The 20028-nt window shown below is 51.2% G+C and overlaps 1 protein-coding gene across 4 annotated transcripts in view; it reads right to left on the bottom strand.

Annotated features, from left to right (window-relative positions):
• Window positions 1-19200, bottom strand: part of LOC142573145 (uncharacterized) — a 123338-nt gene extending 104138 nt beyond the window's left edge. For all 4 annotated transcript variants that reach the window (XM_075682691.1, XM_075682693.1, XM_075682690.1 and 1 more), the window contains exon 1: window positions 19043-19200. In XM_075682691.1, coding sequence (XP_075538806.1) covers window positions 19043-19159 — 117 coding nt within the window. In that variant the 5' untranslated portion in view covers window positions 19160-19200. The remainder of the gene's footprint in view (window positions 1-19042) is intronic.
• Between the last annotated feature and the right edge of the window lie 828 nt (window positions 19201-20028).

Consider the following 20028-nt stretch of genomic DNA (forward strand, 5'->3'; position numbering starts at 1 on the left):
GACCCCCTCCAAATTCAGACAAGAAGGAACCTCGAGATCCAGATCGAGATCGCGTACCAGGCGGCGGAGTCGTCAGAGATCTAGGTCAACATCCTTGGCACGCGATGTCAAGCCTCTAGCCCCCAAACAGGAGAGGGCTCCGCAGGCCAAACATCAGACGGCGGCCATCGCGTCACAACAGGTAAGCTGGGCGCGAATAGTGTCTCCCACTGCCGATCCAGTAACTCAGAGTCCAGCCTATCAAAAAATCTTAGAGGAGAACAGAATTTTAAAGGACAGCCTTGCAGAAATTCGAAGGGAGCTAGCTGATTTGAAACAAAGGAATGAGCCCCACACGAACAAAGCCAAGCCAGGAGAAGCCAAGAACGCGAACCCACAGGTGACAGGAAAAGACGATAAACTGGATACCATATGCCGACAAATCCAACTTCTTTTCGCAGAGCTGTACAAGCTCAAACGACAGATAGAGGACTCCTCTTCTCATGCCACGAAAGAGGGACCGAACAAACGTAAATGTGCCAGCCCGGGAGCTCCTGCACGCAGACCTAAGGAGAGAGAGCTGACCGACAGCGAAAGTACTATAGATGGCTAATCGCCACACGAGAGTAGCCGAAAACCTCGAGGTCTGGCAGTGGAACTGCAGGACTCTTAGAACTAAACATGCAGCACTTTTGAGTTTTATAGATGCGACGCCTGTTCCCCCGGATATAATATGCATACAAGAACCAGGCAAGAACATACCGAACCTCAGAGGATACAAGATGCACACGCACCCTGACCATCCTCAGATAGCAGCACTGACACGGGCGGACATAGCGGTGAGCGTGGACTACGTCCCTAACTGCGGTGTCCAACATCAGGTTCTCACGGTCTGGCCATGTAGACGCTGCAAGCCAAAAACAGTTATTGCCAACGTCTACAGCCCACCTAGAGATAGGAAGGCAAAGTTCGACGTGCTAGTGACGGCCGCATTGCGCAAAGTGAAAAGCAACGACCGGGCAATTATCCTAGGGGACTTTAACGCTCCGCACTCTGATTGGGGCTATGATCGAGGCACTCCTAAGGGCCAAAGGCTAGCCGACCTCGCGGAGGAGCATAAGCTGGTCCTGCTGACGCGACCGGATGAACCAACCAGAACGGGAAACAGTGTAGTCAAAGATACCACGCCGGACCTAACTTTCAGCAACAATGACAGAGGTGTTACCTGGACCAACCTAGGCGAAGACCTTGGCAGTGATCACTGCATTATTAGTGTCTCAGTTAACACGACGCGGGTTCGCCATAGATTAGGAAAAGCCACCATAACCGATTGGACAGCTTATAGGCAGAAGCAAAGGCAGGCCACACCGTGCGATAGTGCTACAGAATGGACGGAATTCATCAGGGAAATACACAGAAGCACTACACGGGAAATATCGACAACAGTCGAAACACCGGCAGTAGACAGGCATCTACTACACCTGTGGGAAGCGCGGAGAAGTCTGACCAAACGTTGGAAGAGACAGAGACACAACAGAAAACTCAGGATCAGGATAGCCAGACTTGCGCAGGAAGCCAGTGAGTACGCGCAGCAGCTGCAGGACACCAATTTCCTTCAGTTTTGTGATGCACTCAAAGGAACGCTTAGCACAAAGCGAACATGGGCTATTCTGCGCAGTATGATAGATCCGACAGGAACACGGACCACCGCAAACAGAACACTGAAATTAATTGAAAATGAATACGATGGCACCGCCGATGCCCTCATTGAGGACCTTAAGAGCGTCTACATAGGAGTACCGGACACAACATCAGTGCAATACAACTATGAGGGACCAGACAACGCGGAGCTGGACGAACCCATAACAACGGCAGAGCTCTATGCAGCCGCACAATCTTTCCGTAAGAACACCGCACCGGGTCCGGACCACATTACAAATGCGATGCTGCGCAACCTGAGTCAGGAATCACTGCGGCAGCTTGCGACCTATTTCAACGATAATGTATGGTGCGACGACGGGGAACTGCCAGAAGAATGGAAAGAGGCTACTGTAATACTCATACCGAAACCGGCTAAACCCAGAGATCTGCAAAACTTGAGACCAATATCGCTCACGTCGTGTGCAGGGAAGCTTTTTGAGAAGGTGATCCAAACACGACTGAGCAACTACATCCAGCGGAATGAACTTTTTCCCCACTCTATGCTTGGCTTTAGGCCACACGTCTTGGCACAGGACGCCTTTCTTATGCTTCGCGACGAAGTTTTGGACCCGCCACGAAGCAAAGAAGCCAGGATCGTTGTGGCGCTCGATGTCAAAAAAGCGTTTGACACGATCTCTCACGAAGCAATCCTCGAAGGTCTGGAAGACATAGGTTGCGGAGGAAGGGTGTTTCGGTACGTCCTTGCCTTCCTTCGCGACAGGAAGGCAACGATTGGGTTGGGCAGTACGCGCTCTGACGTCTTCGCGATGCCCAACCGAGGAACTCCACAGGGCTCAATCTTGTCGCCTATTTTTTTCAATGTCGGGATGAGGCGACTGGCCCTAGAACTCGAGCAAGCACGGGACCTCGGATGTACGATCTATGCCGATGACATAACGTTGTGGGCACACCGGGGTTCCTACGGAGAAAAACAAGACCTATTACAGGAGGCCATTAACAAGGTAGTGAACTTCACCAAGCACGCTGGTATGACGTGCGCACCCGAAAAATCAGAGTTCATGTGCGTACGCAGCAAGCGTCATAAGAAAACTACCACACCAAGGATAGACTTACATCTCGACGGCAAGGCCATTCGTGAAGTCGCCCAAATGAGAGTGCTTGGCCTGCTTATCCAAGAGAATGGCAACGTCGATGCCACAATTCGGAGCTTAACACCAACCGTTAAGAGTGTGGCACGTATGATATGGCGAGTTGGACGCAGCCACAACGGGCTCGCGGAAGAAGAAACTATTAGGCTGGTGCAAGCATTTGCGATTAGCCGCATTACTTACGGCCTGCCGTTCCAAAAACTTAACCAAACTGAAATGAAGAAGGTGGACACCCTTATCAGAACGGCATACAAATCTGCTCTGGGACTCCCGAACACAGTCAGCACGGAGCGCCTGGAGCGATTGGGTATTTACAACAAATATGAAGAACATGCCTCTGCAGTTCTGATATCGCAAAGAGAAAGGCTGAGCTCTACGCCCCAGGGCCGCTCTATTCTCCAAAGACTGGGATACAACGCTCGACCCTTATTCTGCGGAGACGAAACAGACTTGTTGTCACGAGATTTGAGGGAGCACGTCCATGTCTCACCTATACCACGAAATATGAGTGCCAGGTACCACGCAGGCCGCAGACAGGCCAGGACGAGGACTCTGCAGAAGCGATTCGGCAAGGATCCGGCCGTCTACTACACGGACGCGAGTGCAACCACTCGCAGGGGCTTCTACGCGATCGCCGCAACCAATAGAGTCACCACGATAACCGCTACGGTTAAGACTACCTCGGTATGCACAGCAGAGGCAGCGGCAATAGCGCTGGCGATACGAGACGCCGACTTTAAGGGTCAGTCGGCTCATGTGCTTACAGACTCGCAGGCAGCGTGTCGACTCTTTATGCGGGGAATGCTACCGCGCAGTGCCCAAAGAATACTCGGCTCACGACTGGACCTGGACCACGGCATTACATGGTGCCCCGCGCACAACGGACTCGACGGGAACGAAAGGGCAGACCGCATAGCTCGAGGAAGCAACGACCGAGCAGCGGCCAGAACCCTAGAGGAACCACTGTCCGCAGTGCGCGACATATTAGAGAATCAGAGGAGGGAGAGACGGACCTACGGCCCTCCGCACTGCAAACTAAATAGAAGACAAGCCCAAGACTGGCGTCGCATACAAACCAATACATACCCGCACCTAAACCTCTTACACAAGCAGCACCCGACATATTACACCGACACCTGCCCGTGGTGTGGCGCGAAACCCACGCTGGCTCACATAACGTGGGAATGTACGGCTCGACCAAGCACCGTCAATTCACCTTTTCTCAGCGTCACAGACTTCGTACGGCAGTGGGAGGCACTACTCGCACGCGAGGATCAGGGGAGCCAGTTGGCCCTCCTGGACCAAGCCCAGCGAGCCGCAAGAGCCAGTGGAGCCCTGGACTGAGGGCCCCACCCAGACCTGCCATAACTCCGATTAACTGAGCAATAAAGTTTTTTCTCTCTCTCTCTGGCATCATACAAGATGTAGACGTGCTCGGCAAGGTACGCTGCAGTGACCATAGAATGGTAAGAACTCGAATTAGCCTAGACTTGAGGAGGGAACGGAAGAAACTGGTACACAAGAAGCCAATCAATGAGTTAGCGGTAAGAGGGAAACTAGAGGAATTCCGGATCAAGCTACAGAACAGGTACTCGGCTTTAACTCAGGAAGAGGACTTTAGTGTTGCAGCAATGCACGACAATCTCATGGGCATCATTAAGGAGTGCGCAATAGAAGTCGGTGGTAACGCCGTTATACGGGAAACCAGTAAGCTATCGCAGGAGACGAAAGATCTGATCAAGAAACGCCAATGTATGAAAGCCTCTAACCCTACAGCTAGAATAGAACTGGCAGAACTTTCTAAGTTAATCAACAAGCGTAAGACAGCGGACATCAGAAACTATAATATGGATAGAGTTGAACAGGCTCTCAGGAACGGAGGAAGCCTAAAAACAGTGAAGAAGAAACTAGGAATAGGCAAGAATCAGACGTGTGCGTTAAGAGACAAAGCCGGCAATATCGTTACCAATATGGATGAGATAGTTCAAGTGGCTGAGGAGTTCTATAGAGATTTATACAGTACCAGTGGTACCCACGACCATAGTGGAAGAGAGAATAGCCTAGAGGAATTCGAAATCCCACAGGTAACGCCAGAAGAAGTAAAGAAAACCTTAGGAGCTATGCAAAGGGGGAAGGCAGCTGGGGAGGATCAGGTAACAGCAGATTTGTTGAAGGATGGTGGTCAGATTGTTCTAGAGAAACTGGCCACCCTGTATACGCAATGTCTCATAACCTCGAGCGTACCGGAATCTTGGAAGAACGCTAACATAATCCTAATCCATAAGAAGGGTGACGCCAAAGACTTGAAAAATTATAGACCGATCAGCTTACTGTCCGTTGCCTACAAAGTATTTACTAAGGTAATCGCAAATAGAATCAGGAACACCTTAGACTTCTGTCAACGAAAGGACCAGGCCGGATTCCGTAAAGGCTACTCAACAATAGACCATATTCACACTGTCAATCAAGTGATAGAGAAATGTGCAGAATATAACCAACCCTTATATATAGGTTTCATTGATTACGAGAAAGCGTTTGATTCAGTCGAAACCTCAGCAGTCATGGAGGCATTACGGAATCAGGGTGTAGATGAGCCATATGTAAAAATACTGGAAGATATCTATAGCGGCTCCACAGCCACCGTAGTCCTCCACAAAGAAAGTAACAAAATCCCTATAAAGAAAGGCGCCAGACAGGGAGATACGATATCTCCAAGGCTATTCACAGCATGTTTACAGGAGGTATTCAGAGGCCTGGAGTGGGAAGAATTGGGGATAAGAGTTGATGGAGAATACCTTAGCAACTTGCGATTCGCTGATGATATTGCCTTGCTTAGTAACTCAGGAGACCAATTGCAATGCATGCTGACTGACCTGGAGAGGCAAAGCAGAAGGGTGGGTCTGAAAATTAATTTGCAGAAAACTAAAGTATTGTTTAGCAGTCTCGGAAGAGAACAGCAGTTTACGATAGGTAGCGAAGCACTGGAAGTGGTAAGGGAATACATCTACTTAGGGCAGGTAGTGACCACGGATCCGGATCATGAGACTGAAATAACCAGAAGAATAAGAATGGGCTGGGGTGCGTTTGGCAGGCATTCTCAAATCATGAACAGCAGGTTGCCACTATCCCTCAAAAGGAAAGTGTATAACAGCTGTGTGTTACCAGTACTCACATATGGGGCAGAAACCTGGAGGCTTACGAAAAGGGTTCTGCTGAAATTGAGGACGACGCAACGAGCTATGGAAAGAAGAATGATGGGTGTAACGTTAAGGGATAAGAAAAGAGCAGATTGGGTGAGGCAACAAACGCGGGTAAACGACATCTTAGTTGAAATCAAGAAAAAGAAATGGGCATGGGCAGGACATGTAATGAGGAGGGAAGATAACCGATGGTCATTAAGGGTTACGGACTGGATTCCAAGGGAAGGGAAGCGTAGCAAGGGGCGGCAGAAAGTTAGGTGGGCGGATGAAATTAAGATGTTTGCAGGGACAACATGGCCACAATTAGTACATGGCCGGGGTAGTTGGGGAAGTATGGGAGAGGCCTTTGCCCTGCAGTGGGCGTAACTAGGCTGATGATGATGATGATGACAACGCATTGCGCTTTTCGCGTGACAAGGCCGGGGATCTCGCCAGAAGACTTACACGTTAAAAGTGGGAATCTCTCGTCAACCACAGTGCCAAATGATTTATGACACAGTATATCGTATTGGGATCAGATCCCTCCTGTTGAAATTGCGCGGCAACCCGCACTACGTTTACTACCCTGGCTGCAACCTCCTCGCAATGTCTGTTCATCAAGGGACTGCGTTCGACAAGGAGGTGCATGCTGCCGATGGGGCGATATTGCTTAATATATTTAGGCCTAAATAACTTAAATATAGATGACATACTTATAAGGCATATAAGGTGACACACGGCTTGTGCCAAAGTGGCACAAGGGTTGTGTCACCTTGGTAGGCCCATTCATGAGGATTGGCCATGAGTGGGCACATACCAACAAAACACACGCAGTGATGAAGTATTTTCTCTCGGCTACCCAGTGACACACACCTAATGGCTTAATATGTATTCTACACCAGGTAGCAGGCAGCATCAATGATTCGTCTTCAGGCATATGCACGCTGGCCTATTTCTTTGGCAAGACAACGCCGCCCAGCGCGTAAGTAGTGTCCCAAGATGATAAACAACTTCGAACACTGGGTATGTGAAAGAGATCCGATACATACCGCAAACTGCGTGAAGTTCGAAAATGCGGCAGAACGCATCTCACTATGGGTGCCGAATTTATTGCTGCTACAAATGAAGCAAAGTAGCAACACACCGTATTGTCATCACAAAGACGCGTCATGTGTGAGGCGTGTATGCAGCCGGGCTACTCGCTCACACATTCCTCTGGACACGGATGGTCATTAAGCAACAAAGTCCGCGCATCGCAGACTTCACGGCATGAAAAGAACTCTAATCACATTCTTATATTAAAGCGAACCTTTCTCTGCTTTTTCCTACTGGCTGCTCAGATGAGCCATGGTCTGAGCTGACGTGCTCACATCGGCTCCGGATTTTATGACCAATTTTGCAGTGCTAATTATTTTTTACCGCGGTATAACTATTACCACTGTGTCTGTGAGAGTGCGGGTCATCAACCGGTACCGGTGGCTACCAAAAGGTACGATTTTTCGCCACTTTCCCGGGACTTTCCGTGGAGGCCGGTGCCGTTCGACTAAGCCTAATCAAACAGCTTGGATCTGCCCATAGCCAGGCCCAACCTCTGCGAGGAAAGGCCGTCGTCTTCGGGCGGCGGCTATACAAACATATCGACCGAGATGGAGACGTCCATTGTTCGGGACCCGGCGAATTCCGGCGTAGGCCAGATGTGTGTTGAAATTCAAGGGGAAGAAATTTCTTCCGAGGAATCCAACGACGATGCAGACTAGTCGCACGTAGGCCGGCGTATAAAGACCTTGACCGGCCAGGGGACAGCCGCTCGCCAGTCAAGACCTACGACGAAGAACTTTGCCAGGAACGTGAAAGCTTCGGTGACGAGGGCAGCAAGGATGCCGGACGCTCTACAGAGGGAGGAGACCAAGGTGATAGTGCGGCCTCGGGGCGGCCTTAACAACGCGAGAACTCAGACCGCCACCGTGGCATCAGCCATCATGACGGTGGCGAACGCATCAAGGGAGGACGGAGCAGCGGACACCTTCTGCCCAAACTTGCAACAAAACATCATGATGGTGAGTACCCCCGACGATATACGTGCTTCACGTTACGCCGAGATAAAATCGATCTCCATTGGTGGCAAGGAACACGTGGTTGGCGCATATCAAACCGCGCCATATGGCACCGTTAAAGGCATTATTAGAGGTATTCCAATAGAGGACTCCACGGCCGCAATCGACCGGAACATTGTTAACTCGAGAAATTCCTTGGCACTTGGCGCGAAGAGGATTGGTAGCTCGACCACAGTCATCGTGGCTTTCAAGGGCCTGAAGGTCCCGAATTACGTGTGCTACGGTCCCGTTCTCACCAAGTGCAGCCTATATCGAAAACAATTCAATGTATGCAAGCAGTGCGGAAAGGTGGGCCACCGCCACGACGTTTGTCCAAACCCTCACGTAAGGGCTTGCTTTGCTTGCGGGGCGGTTGACCCCAAGGAAGCCCACAGCTGTACCCCCACTTGCAGATTGTGCGGAGGGCCACATCTGACCGGTGACAAGGTTTGCAAGAATAAGTTCAAGATCCCATACGTAGTTACAAGGAGACAATGGGAGCGCAAGATGGCCGAACAACAAGCGCAGCAGCAACAACGAGCATCTCTCAGAGCTGAGGAATTTCCATCGCTGATGTCAGCAACCGCAACACCTGCCGGCCCAGCTGGTCACCGAGCGTCACGTTCCGTCTCGAAGCGCAGGGCCAGCGAGAGTAGACAGCGTAGCCTTAGCCGTAAGCGATCGCAGTCACGTGACCGCGTGAGCTGGGCCGATGCAGCAAGGCACGGTGCCAAGAAAGCGCAGGGGGGTGCCACCACCACCACCACCTCCAATACCGCAACGACCACCGCAACGACCAAGACAATTAGCACCAGCAAGACCGTCGATGGCAACAACAACAGCAAGACGAGGGAAGACGAGGCGATGAGGACGTTGAAGGAAGCCAACGAGGCACTCAGGCGCAAAAACAACGAGCTCGAGACGAGAGTCACAGGCAAGAGGCCACTATTAGCAAGATGGCAAACGAGATCATGGAAATCAAGAAGCTTCTGACGACCCGTTCCACCAATAACGAAACGCCCCAAGCGGTATCATGTGAACCAACACCCAGCATCAGCAGCGCTGTACCATCAACATCCGCTGAGAAGGAACCGGCACCCAAGAGACGAGCGATCGAGAACCTGAAGGAGCGCAAGCTCAACGACCGGGTGGACAAATTGAAAGACAAGGTCGACCAAATCGAAGAACACCTCGACGCGCTCGAAGATTATATTAAGACAACGTTCACCACGATGATTAACGACAGGTTCGCCGCCATCGAGCGGACGTGTCAGCAGTTAACGAACGCAATACAGCAAATAACGCGGCAGTACAATCAGCAACAATCATGGCCGCTACAGCAACAGCAACAACTACAGCAGTGAAGGGTCTCGTGACCTGGCACTGGAACTGTAACGGTTTCGCTAGCAAGAAGGCAGTCTTGCAGCAACACATAACACAAGTAGCAAGCAAGCCTGATATAATCATGATACAAGAGACTCGCACTGATGCAGTGTCGCTACCCGGTTATCGGGTATACGCCAAGTCTCCAAAGGTCAGCGGCGGTAGAGGGATATGCACATTGGTTCGCAAGGGACTCACCTTCATTGAGCACGAGTTGCACAATAGTAAAATTGAATACACTCTCACCGAGGTCGTTACGGGCAAGAAACAAAAACACAGCACCTTTCTGCTTAACGTCTACAGTAGCCCTTCACACTGGAAGCAAAAATTCAAGACGCTCCTTCACAGAGCCAGCACCGTGGCGGGGACTCACAGGCTCATCGCCTGCGGGGACTTCAACGCGGCACACCCCGCATGGGAATATAACAAGCAATTGGCCAAGGGGCGAGACCTGTTCCAAGACACATTAGACCTGGGCTTCACCCTCATCACAGACCCGACTGATCTTACAAGGATTGGGAACTCTGTGTCCAGGGATACGACGCCGGACCTCACGTTCGTGAAGAACGACGAGAAGGGGAATATCTCCTGGCGCGACACGGGGTCAGAGCTCGGCAGCGACCACTACATCGTAGAGGTCATCATACCGGAAGAGGTCAAGGCCTCGGAGGACACCAGAAAACATAATTTTACGGATTGGGATGCCTTCCGTAGCCTGTTACCAACGGAGATGGAGGAAATCGAGAACATAGAAGAATGGTCCGTCCACATCGCGGAGAAGGTCAAGGAGGCGACCAAAATCATAGAAACGGATGAGCAGGTCGACAAGGTTGACAGCCGCCTCGCGCACTTATTCGAAGCAAAGCAATCTATCCTAAACAGGTGGAAGAAGCAGCGACTAAATCGGCGCCTAAGGAAGAAGGTAGCGGAGCTGAATCGCGCCATCGAAGTTCATTGTCGGCTGCTCTGCACGCAACAATGGAACGAAATCTGTAATGCTGCGGACGGGCAGATGCATTGCGGCAAAACCTGGAACTTGATGCGGCATCTGCTCGACGAGACTAAAACAAAATCCCACCAACGCGACCGCCTCGCAAAGATCATTCACAGAGCAGTCAAGGAAAACGGGGAAACCGAAGTAATCAGACGCATAAACAGCAAGTACCTTCCGGTTACACCCACGGAAAGGCATCCTGACTACGGCGGTCAAGCCAACGAGAAGCTCGACCGCGATATCAGCGTCGAGGAGGTGCGAGCGGCCCTGCACGAACTAAACAGCAAGTCTGCGGCCGGCCCGGATCACATCTCGAACAGAGCGCTCAAGAACCTCAGCGATGTGGCCATCGAAAACCTCACCGGTTACTACAACAAGTGCTGGAGTGCGGGGTTACTGCCCCGCCTGTGGAAAACTGCCAAGACCATACTCATCCCCAAACCAGGCAAGCCGCCGAACACGGACAACCTACGGCCCATCTCGCTCACGTCCTGCGTGGGCAAGGTGTTGGAGCACGTCCTCATGCGTAGGTGGCAGGATTACCTGGAGGAGTCGGGACTATACCCCACCACGATCATCGGGTTTCGGCGTTCCCTCGGCACCCAGGACGCGATGATTCTGTTGAAGAAAGATATCATTGACGATGACACCCTAACGAAAGACAACAAGGCCATTCTGGGGCTGGACCTGCAGAGCGCCTTCGACAAGGTGAAGCACTCTGCGATCCTAGCCCAGGTGTCCAGACTCAACATGGGCGCTAGAACGTACAATTACATCAAGGACTTTCTGACGGGGCGGACTACCGAGCTCTGCGCCGGCGATCTACGGCTCCAAGAGAAGAGGCTCGGCAGTGTTGGGACCCCCCAAGGCTCGGTCATCTCGCCGTTCTTATTCAACCTCGTTATGATCGGGGTGGCCAAGCGACTCTCTCGCGTCGAGGGCGTCCGGCCCACCATCTACGCCGATGACATCACGCTGTGGGTTCCGGGAGGTAGCGATGGTCACATTGAGAGCACGCTGCAAGAAGCCATCGACGCGATTGAGGACCAGCTGAACGGTTCCGGTTTGATCTGCTCACCGAGCAAGTCAGAACTGCTGGTGTTACCACCGAAGTACGTCAGACGTAAGAAGAGCGAAGCGAGGGATTACGAGGCCATCAAGATCGTGACGAGAAACGGCCACGTGATCCCGGAGGTTGACAAAATCCGGGTGCTCGGCATGATTATAGACAAGCGACGGGGCAACGGCGAGACTATTTCCCGCCTTACAGCCAAGATTACCAACGCCATATGTCTCATCAGACGGGTTGCCAACCGCAACGCCGCGATGAAGGAGGAAAGCTTGATTCGGCTTGTGCACTCCTTCGTAATCAGCCACGTCACCTACGTTGCAGCCTTCCACAACTGGATGCAATGTGAAAGGAATAAAATCAACGCCCTGATACGCCGAGCTTACAAGGCGGCGCTCGGACTATTCGAGTGTACGAACACCAACAAGCTCCTGAGCCTGGGGGTACACAATACCCTCGACGAAATTGCGGAAGCGCAACGGACCGCCCAGCTGGAGCGGCTCTCTATGACCGAAGCCGGCAGGCGCATACTTCAATACTTGGGCTTCACGCCCGGATCGAAAGCGGCGAGTAGCTACGTTTCTGTCGCGGACGGAACCCGGCGCCGGATTCGGGTGGACCTCATCCCGAGAGTATAACAAGTATAACCCGGAGTATAACCCGGAGTATAACAAGCAGAGAAGAGTGGCGAGGGCCAAGGCCCTCATCGACTTTCACGCCAAGGACGAGCACGCAAGGTTCGTGGATGCGGCAGAATACCAGGGAGACTGCGCGGCGTTCGTAGCTACCGTCATCGAGGCGTCGTCCGGCGCGACGAGGGCAGCGGCGAGCTTCCAGGTCTGCGAGGCGTGTCAGCCGGAGGAGGTGGCTATTGCCCTGGCCATTGCCGACCCCGGGTGCCAGATGGTGTTGTGCGATTCGCGAAGTGCAGTGCGTAATTATGCAAAGGGTAAAGTGTGTGGTGAGGCTGTGCGCGTTCTGTGCTCGGCTGACCTGAAACGACAGAATCGGTATGTTAGAATCAAGTGGTTCCCGGCGCACGCGGGCAACGATGCGTCCGAGAAGCACGATAACCACAACGAGACGGCACACGCAGTGGCGCGAGCGCTAACCAACCGCGCCGCTGCAACCGACCGTCCAACGTGGTGTAGTGCAAAGGACCGCATGACGACGTTCAATGAACTTACACAGTTCCACCGCTGGCTCGAAGGACTTTCCCACCCCCGCACCCGGGGCTGAGCCGAGCAGAGGCGGTGCTGTTCAGACAATTGCAAACTGGTTCTTTACCCACCCCAGTGTTAATGACTCATCTATACCCTAAATTATATGTGAGTGATGTGTGCCGCGTGTGCCAGCGGGAGAGGGCCACCCTGACGCACATCCTATGGTATTGCACCAAGTTCCCCAATGAGGTTTCGACAAGTACAACGATTCCGCCGCGACTCGCGGCTGCGGCGGAATGCTACGACCACGAAAGTCAAACCTGGGCCGTCCAGCAGGTCTCGGCGGCTCTTGAAAGACAAAGGCCGAGCGAAACCGACGGAACGTTGCCCCTCAGGGCAACCGACCGCGGGAGTAACACGCGCTGGAGTTGAGTAGAGACCACCCGCTGAGAAGACGTCAGGGCCCGCGTCACGGCGCCATTTAGTCATGGTGTCGTTCTGCAGGCGACTACATGAAGTTGTCTCTCTCTCTGTCTCTCTCTCTCTCACTGGCTGCTCATGTCTTTCCGATTTTACGAATTGGACCACTGCGCATGTACCGCTGGGTATTTGCAGGAATAAACAATATTGGCCATCGGGTAAGTACAACTGGACATGTGCCACTGGATGTGTCTCCGATTGTACGACGGGTCACTGGGTATGTGCAATTCTGCAGGTGCATCTGTGTGTCTTTCCAAGTAGGCGACTTGAGGCACCGGGTATGCTCAACCGGGCATCTTCCGCTGAGTGTTTTCCAAGTAGACGATTTCGGCCACTGGGTATGGGGAACTTGGCACGTGCCATTACATATGTTTCCGAATAGGCAACTTGGGCAACTGGATAAGCATGGAGGGGCACGTACCAATGGGCATGATTCCGAATATACTTGGGCCATTCGGTAGGTGCCCGAATAGACAGCAGAACAAGAAGGAGCAAGTGAAGTAGTCGGCAACAGAAGCGGAGTGTAGCGAAAAAAGCGAAAAGTAGAAAATTGTACCAGTGCGCGCACTGAACGCGGAGCGTTGAGCTAAAGAGCAGTAAAGTCGGCAGCAAAATGTTGAAGTCGACTACAGAGAAGTGAAGAAGACAGCGACAGAAACAGCCGAGCGTGTGCAAACAAGTAAACAAAATGGAACGAGAGCGTTTAGTGAACGAGAAGCATAGAGCCCTCAGAGGGGATGTGAGAGGAAGACACTTAAGAAAACATGAAGAAAGCGTCGCTTTAATCAGTTTCACTTAATAATCATATGGTGAATAATAATAATTATTTATTCTGAAGAAGACATGGCGTGCAAGGTTATAAATAAAGAAACGGGTGGTGATTCTCGCGCGTCTCTCAGAATAAACCTTTAGTTGAAATCACAAAACTCAGAGGCACCACACTGTATTATCTAAGAGGCAATATTTTCAAAAACGTAGGTTTTTATACAATTTGCCGCAACGATACACTTGATCGTACTGTTGCAGAAGGGGCACTGCATGCCCATTTATAGCCTGCAGCTTTGTAAAGAGGCTGTCCGGATTTCCAAATTTCTCAGATGTCTGTTTCGTGGCCTCACTACCATTCTGCAAGAGTAAGTGCAACCCAAAGCACCATAAAGAGCTTTGTACTTGAATTCAATGGGAAGAAAGAGAAGATTATATACTGAGTGGAAAAGCGGACAGCTTGACCAGAGGAGTGTGTCCCTGGCCTGCTACTCAACACTGAGGTAAAGAGGAAAACAAGAAAGTCCAGGAATATTGTCACGTGCTAGTGACGGTTGAGAAGGCCGCAAAACTGTGATTAACGAAACGAGCGTTATATTGGGCGGACTTGCGCCCTCAAAAACAGGCTACACTCAAAGGATGGTAGCGGCGAACACGATCGGTGGTCGTCGAAATCTGATGAGTGGGTCAAGCGCGTCGGCTTTTATACATCTGTCGTCGAATGTTCCAGAGCAATCGCTGGGACCCGAGTGCTTTCCACAAAGTTCCACATTATTCGCGTCGCGCGCACATGCAATCAGATAACACAAGTTGTGGTGAAAGACAGTGGACGGAACTATCGATAACATTCCAGAAACTTCTTTTACATGCAGGCGCGTCCTGCGCTGTGCGATAACATTTGTTAGGCGGCGAGAAGTGGTCGCCCGATAAATATAAAGAAGTACACGTGTCATTACCCCCCTCTTAAAATTAAAAGCATAGTCCCGATGCTACAAATATAAGAGAGCGAAACACAAAAGGACACTTATTAAAGAAAAGTAACAAAACAAAAAAAAGTCCGAAGGTCGGTCACGCGAAGTCCGAAAGTTCATTAACGCTGGTAGTACAGCTTGAGTCGCACAAAGTGGACTATTTCAGGTCGTGAGTGGCGCCGCTGTGATAGCGAAATGCCGTCTGGCACGACCTCATAGTCAAGTGCGGCAATAAGTCGGATGATCTTGTGCGGTCCGAAATAGTGACGCAAAAGCTTCTCGCTCAGTCCTCGTCGGCGTATGGGGGTCCAAACCCAAACACGGTCACAGGGCAGGTACTCGACGAAGCGTCTTCGGAGGTTGTAGTGTCGACTGTCGGTACGCTGCTAGCTCTTGATACGCAGGCGGGCGAGCTGTTGGGCTTCTTCGGCGCGCTGGAGTAAAGTCGCGATGTCAAGAATGTCTTCGTCGGTGACGTGCGGCAGCATGGCGTCGAGCGTCGTCGTCGGGTTCCTGCCGTAAACCAGCTTAAACGGCGTGATCTGTGTTGTTTCTTGCACCGCCGTGTTGTAAGCAAAAGTTACGTACGGCAGGACCGCGTCCCATGTCTTGTGCTCGACATCGACGTACATTGCTAGCATATCGGCGAGGGTCTTGTTCAGGCGCTCCGTGAGACCATTCGTCTGCGGGTGGTAGGCAGTTGTCCTCCTGTGGCTTGTATGGCTGTACTGCAGAATGGCTTGGGTGAGTTCTGCTGTAAACGCTGTTCCTCTGTCGGTGATGAGGCATTCTGGGGCACCATGTCGCAGCAGAATGTTGTCGACCAAAAATTTCGCCACTTTGGTTGCGCTGCCTCTCGGTAGAGCTTTAGTTTCAGCAAAGCGGGTGAGATAGTCCGTCGCCACGACGATCCACCTATTTCCGGATGTTGACGTCGGAAACGGTCCCAACAAGTCCATCCCGATCTACTGAAAAGGTCGACAAGGAGGCTTGATTGGCTGTAGTAATCCCGCTGGCGTTGTCGGTGGTGTCTTGCGTCGCTGACAATCTGGGCATGTCTTGACGTAACGGGCGACGTCGGTGGTCAGACGCGGCCAATAATACCTTTCCTGTATCCTCGACAGCGTTCGGGAGAATCCGAGGTGCCCAGCGGTTGCATCGTCATTTAGGGCGTACAGTATTTCTGGACGCATTACTGACGGAACAACAAGAAGGTAGCTGGCGCGGACTGGTGAGAAGTTCTTTACAAGCAGGTTGTTTTGTAAAGTGAACGAAGGTAATCCGTGCTTAAAAGCACTAGGTACTACGTCGGTGTGCCCATCCAAATACTCAACGAGGCCTTTTAGCTCCGTGTCTACTCGTTGCTGTTTAGTAAAGTCTTCTGCGCTTATTATTGCGAGGAAGGCGTCGTCATCCTCGTCGTCTTCCGGCGGGGGATCGATGGGGGCGCCTGATAGGAAGTCGGCGTCAGAGTGTTTTCGTCCGGACTTGTAGATTACCGTGACGTCATATTCTTGCAGTCTGAGACTCCACCTCTCCAGACGTCCTAAAGGGTCCTTTAAGTTTGCTAGCCAACACAACGCGTGATGGTCGCTGACGACTTTGAATGGCCTGCCATATAGGTAAGGGCGGAATTCTGCTGTATCCCAAATGATGGTGAGGCGAATCTGATGGCAAATTTGATGAGCGGGTCAAGCGCGTCGGCTTTTATACATCTGTCGTCGAATGTTCCAGAGCAATCGCTGGGACCCGAGTGCTTTCCACAAAGTTCCACATTATTCGCGTCGCGCGCACATGCAATCAGATAACACAAGTTGTGGTGAAAGACAGTGGACGGAACTATCGATAACATTCCAGAAACTTCTTTTACATGCAGGCGCGTCCTGCGCTGTGCGATAACATTTGTTAGGCGGCGAGAAGTGGTCGCCCGATAAATATAAAGAAGTACACGTGTCATTACCCCCCTCTTAAAATTAAAAGCATAGTCCCGATGCTACAAATATAAGAGAGCGAAACACAAAAGGACACTTATTAAAGAAAAGTAACAAAACAAAAAAAAGTCCGAAGGTCGGTCACGCGAAGTCCGAAAGTTCATTAACGCTGGTAGTACAGCTTGAGTCGCACAAAGTGGACTATTTCAGGTCGTGAGTGGCGCCGCTGTGATAGCGAAATGCCGTCTGGCACGACCTCATAGTCAAGTGCGGCAATAAGTCGGATGATCTTGTGCGGTCCGAAATAGTGACGCAAAAGCTTCTCGCTCAGTCCTCGTCGGCGTATAGGGGTCCAAACCCAAACACGGTCACAGGGCAGGTACTCGACGAAGCGTCTTCGGAGGTTGTAGTGTCGACTGTCGGTACGCTGCTAGCTCTTGATACGCAGGCGGGCGAGCTGTTGGGCTTCTTCGGCGCGCTGGAGTAAAGTCGCGATGTCAAGAATGTCTTCGTCGGTGACGTGCGGCAGCATGGCGTCGAGCGTCGTCGTCGGGTTCCTGCCGTAAACCAGCTTAAACGGCGTGATCTGTGTTGTTTCTTGCACCGCCGTGTTGTAAGCAAAAGTTACGTACGGCAGGACCGCGTCCCATGTCTTGTGCTCGACATCGACGTACATTGCTAGCATATCGGCGAGGGTCTTGTTCAGGCGCTCCGTGAGACCATTCGTCTGCGGGTGGTAGGCAGTTGTCCTCCTGTGGCTTGTATGGCTGTACTGCAGAATGGCTTGGGTGAGTTCTGCTGTAAACGCTGTTCCTCTGTCGGTGATGAGGCATTCTGGGGCACCATGTCGCAGCAGAATGTTGTCGACCAAAAATTTCGCCACTTTGGTTGCGCTGCCTCTCGGTAGAGCTTTAGTTTCAGCAAAGCGGGTGAGATAGTCCGTCGCCACGACGATCCACCTATTTCCGGATGTTGACGTCGGAAACGGTCCCAACAAGTCCATCCCGATCTACTGAAAAGGTCGACAAGGAGGCTTGATTGGCTGTAGTAATCCCGCTGGCGTTGTCGGTGGTGTCTTGCGTCGCTGACAATCTCGGCATGTCTTGACGTAACGGGCGACGTCGGTGGTCAGACGCGGCCAATAATACCTTTCCTGTATCCTCGACAGCGTTCGGGAGAATCCGAGGTGCCCAGCGGTTGCATCGTCATTTAGGGCGTACAGTATTTCTGGACGCATTACTGACGGAACAACAAGAAGGTAGCTGGCGCGGACTGGTGAGAAGTTCTTTACAAGCAGGTTGTTTTGTAAAGTGAACGAAGGTAATCCGTGCTTAAAAGCACTAGGTACTACGTCGGTGTGCCCATCCAAATACTCGACGAGGCCTTTTAGCTTCGTGTCTACTCGTTGCTGTTTAGTAAAGTCTTCTGCGCTTATTATTGCGAGGAAGGCGTCGTCATCCTCGTCGTCTTCCGGCGGGGGATCGATGGGGGCGCGTGATAGGCAGTCGGCGTCTGAGTGTTTTCGTCCGGACTTGTAGATTACCGTGACGTCATATTCTTGCAGTCTGAGACTCCACCTCTCCAGACGTCCTAAAGGGTCCTTTAAGTTTGCTAGCCAACACAACGCGTGATGGTCGCTGACGACTTTGAATGGCCTGCCATATAGGTAAGGGCGGAATTCTGCTGTATCCCAAATGATGGTGAGGCGAATCTGATGGCAAATTTGATGAGCGGGTCAAGCGCGTCGGCTTTTATACATCTGTCGTCGAATGTTCCAGAGCAATCGCTGGGACCCGAGTGCTTTCCACAAAGTTCCACATTATTCGCGTCGCGCGCACATGCAATCAGATAACACAAGTTGTGGTGAAAGACAGTGGACGGAACTATCGATAACATTCCAGAAACTTCTTTTACATGCAGGCGCGTCCTGCGCTGTGCGATAACATTTGTTAGGCGGCGAGAAGTGGTCGCCCGATAAATATAAAGAAGTACACGTGTCAATATGAAGACCGGCGATGGCAAAATATTTTATAATAACCGTTAGTCTCTTCATTTCAACTGGAGCAGTGTTCCAATACACGAATGAAGAAAGCACATACTATCGAAAGAAAGCCGGTACTGTACTCCCTACACTAGCACTATACAGCACATGCTAGCACACACACCACTAGAGAGGATAGGCTAGACGCAAGGAAGGACATACTATGGCAAAGAAAATGCGTTACCTTCCATGGGTCTTGGTACTTAGCAAGGTCTTTCAAACTGGTAATATTCACTTCCGTGTGGCTTTTTGTTGCTACAATAGAAAGAGCCAATATAATAACTGTCTTGAAAATCTTCATTTGGTCGTTACGGTTTCCTCTCTTCGCGATCTACTTTATGCCCTTTTCTATCTTTTGCGGCACATATTTATATACACTACCTCGGAGGGCGGAAGAATCATACGTGAAAGGGCAGGTGTCCAGTAACCTTACTCACGTGGGCGCTTCAAAGGTTGCCCACCTCTCTGCATTTCGTATCATTAACCTTTTCTGCCTCTCTCTTCTGCGTCAACGCTTTAAACGAATCTACAGCGCACACCTCTTTCATAGAAAAAATATATAGCGTACTTGATTGTTCACGCTTATTTATCCTTGCTTGATATTAACCATGATGGCCCTATGCCAACAACGATAATAATATAAAATGTTATGGTGCCCTAATTACCTTATTGATGATTTAAACAGGCCCACAGTCTTCGTCGAATCCCCAAAGGACACAATACATTTCGTGGTGTCGGTCAGAAGCCAGTAAGTACCAAAGCTGCGAGTTACCAATCCAGCTCTTTAGTGGGCGAACTTGACCTATTCATGAGCCGGCGCAGCACCTTTGCTTGTGCAGTGAAGTACTAATATTGTGTCTACGGCCATATGAGCACGCGGAGGGAATGTGGCCGGACAGACCAGCGTGTGCAGGACGCGTATTCCTCGCCGAAGTAAAGGATAGCTGCCCGGGTGCTTGAGCGATTCCCTTGGATAATTTAAATGCCTAAGCATTTCTATGCCTACCCAACGACGAAAGCCTGACCGTCACGCAAAACGAATCGTTATGAAGAAATGCATCACTAAAGCAGAATAAAGTGAAAATGCTTGTAAGGCCCCATGATTTCTTGTTATACTTCCTTATCGCGAGTTGTCCGCCACGTTCTCTACGGAGGTGTCCACTCCCCTAC

Source organism: Dermacentor variabilis, chromosome 2 (genome assembly GCF_050947875.1).
Source record: "Dermacentor variabilis isolate Ectoservices chromosome 2, ASM5094787v1, whole genome shotgun sequence".
Classification (NCBI taxonomy): domain Eukaryota; kingdom Metazoa; phylum Arthropoda; class Arachnida; order Ixodida; family Ixodidae; genus Dermacentor; species Dermacentor variabilis.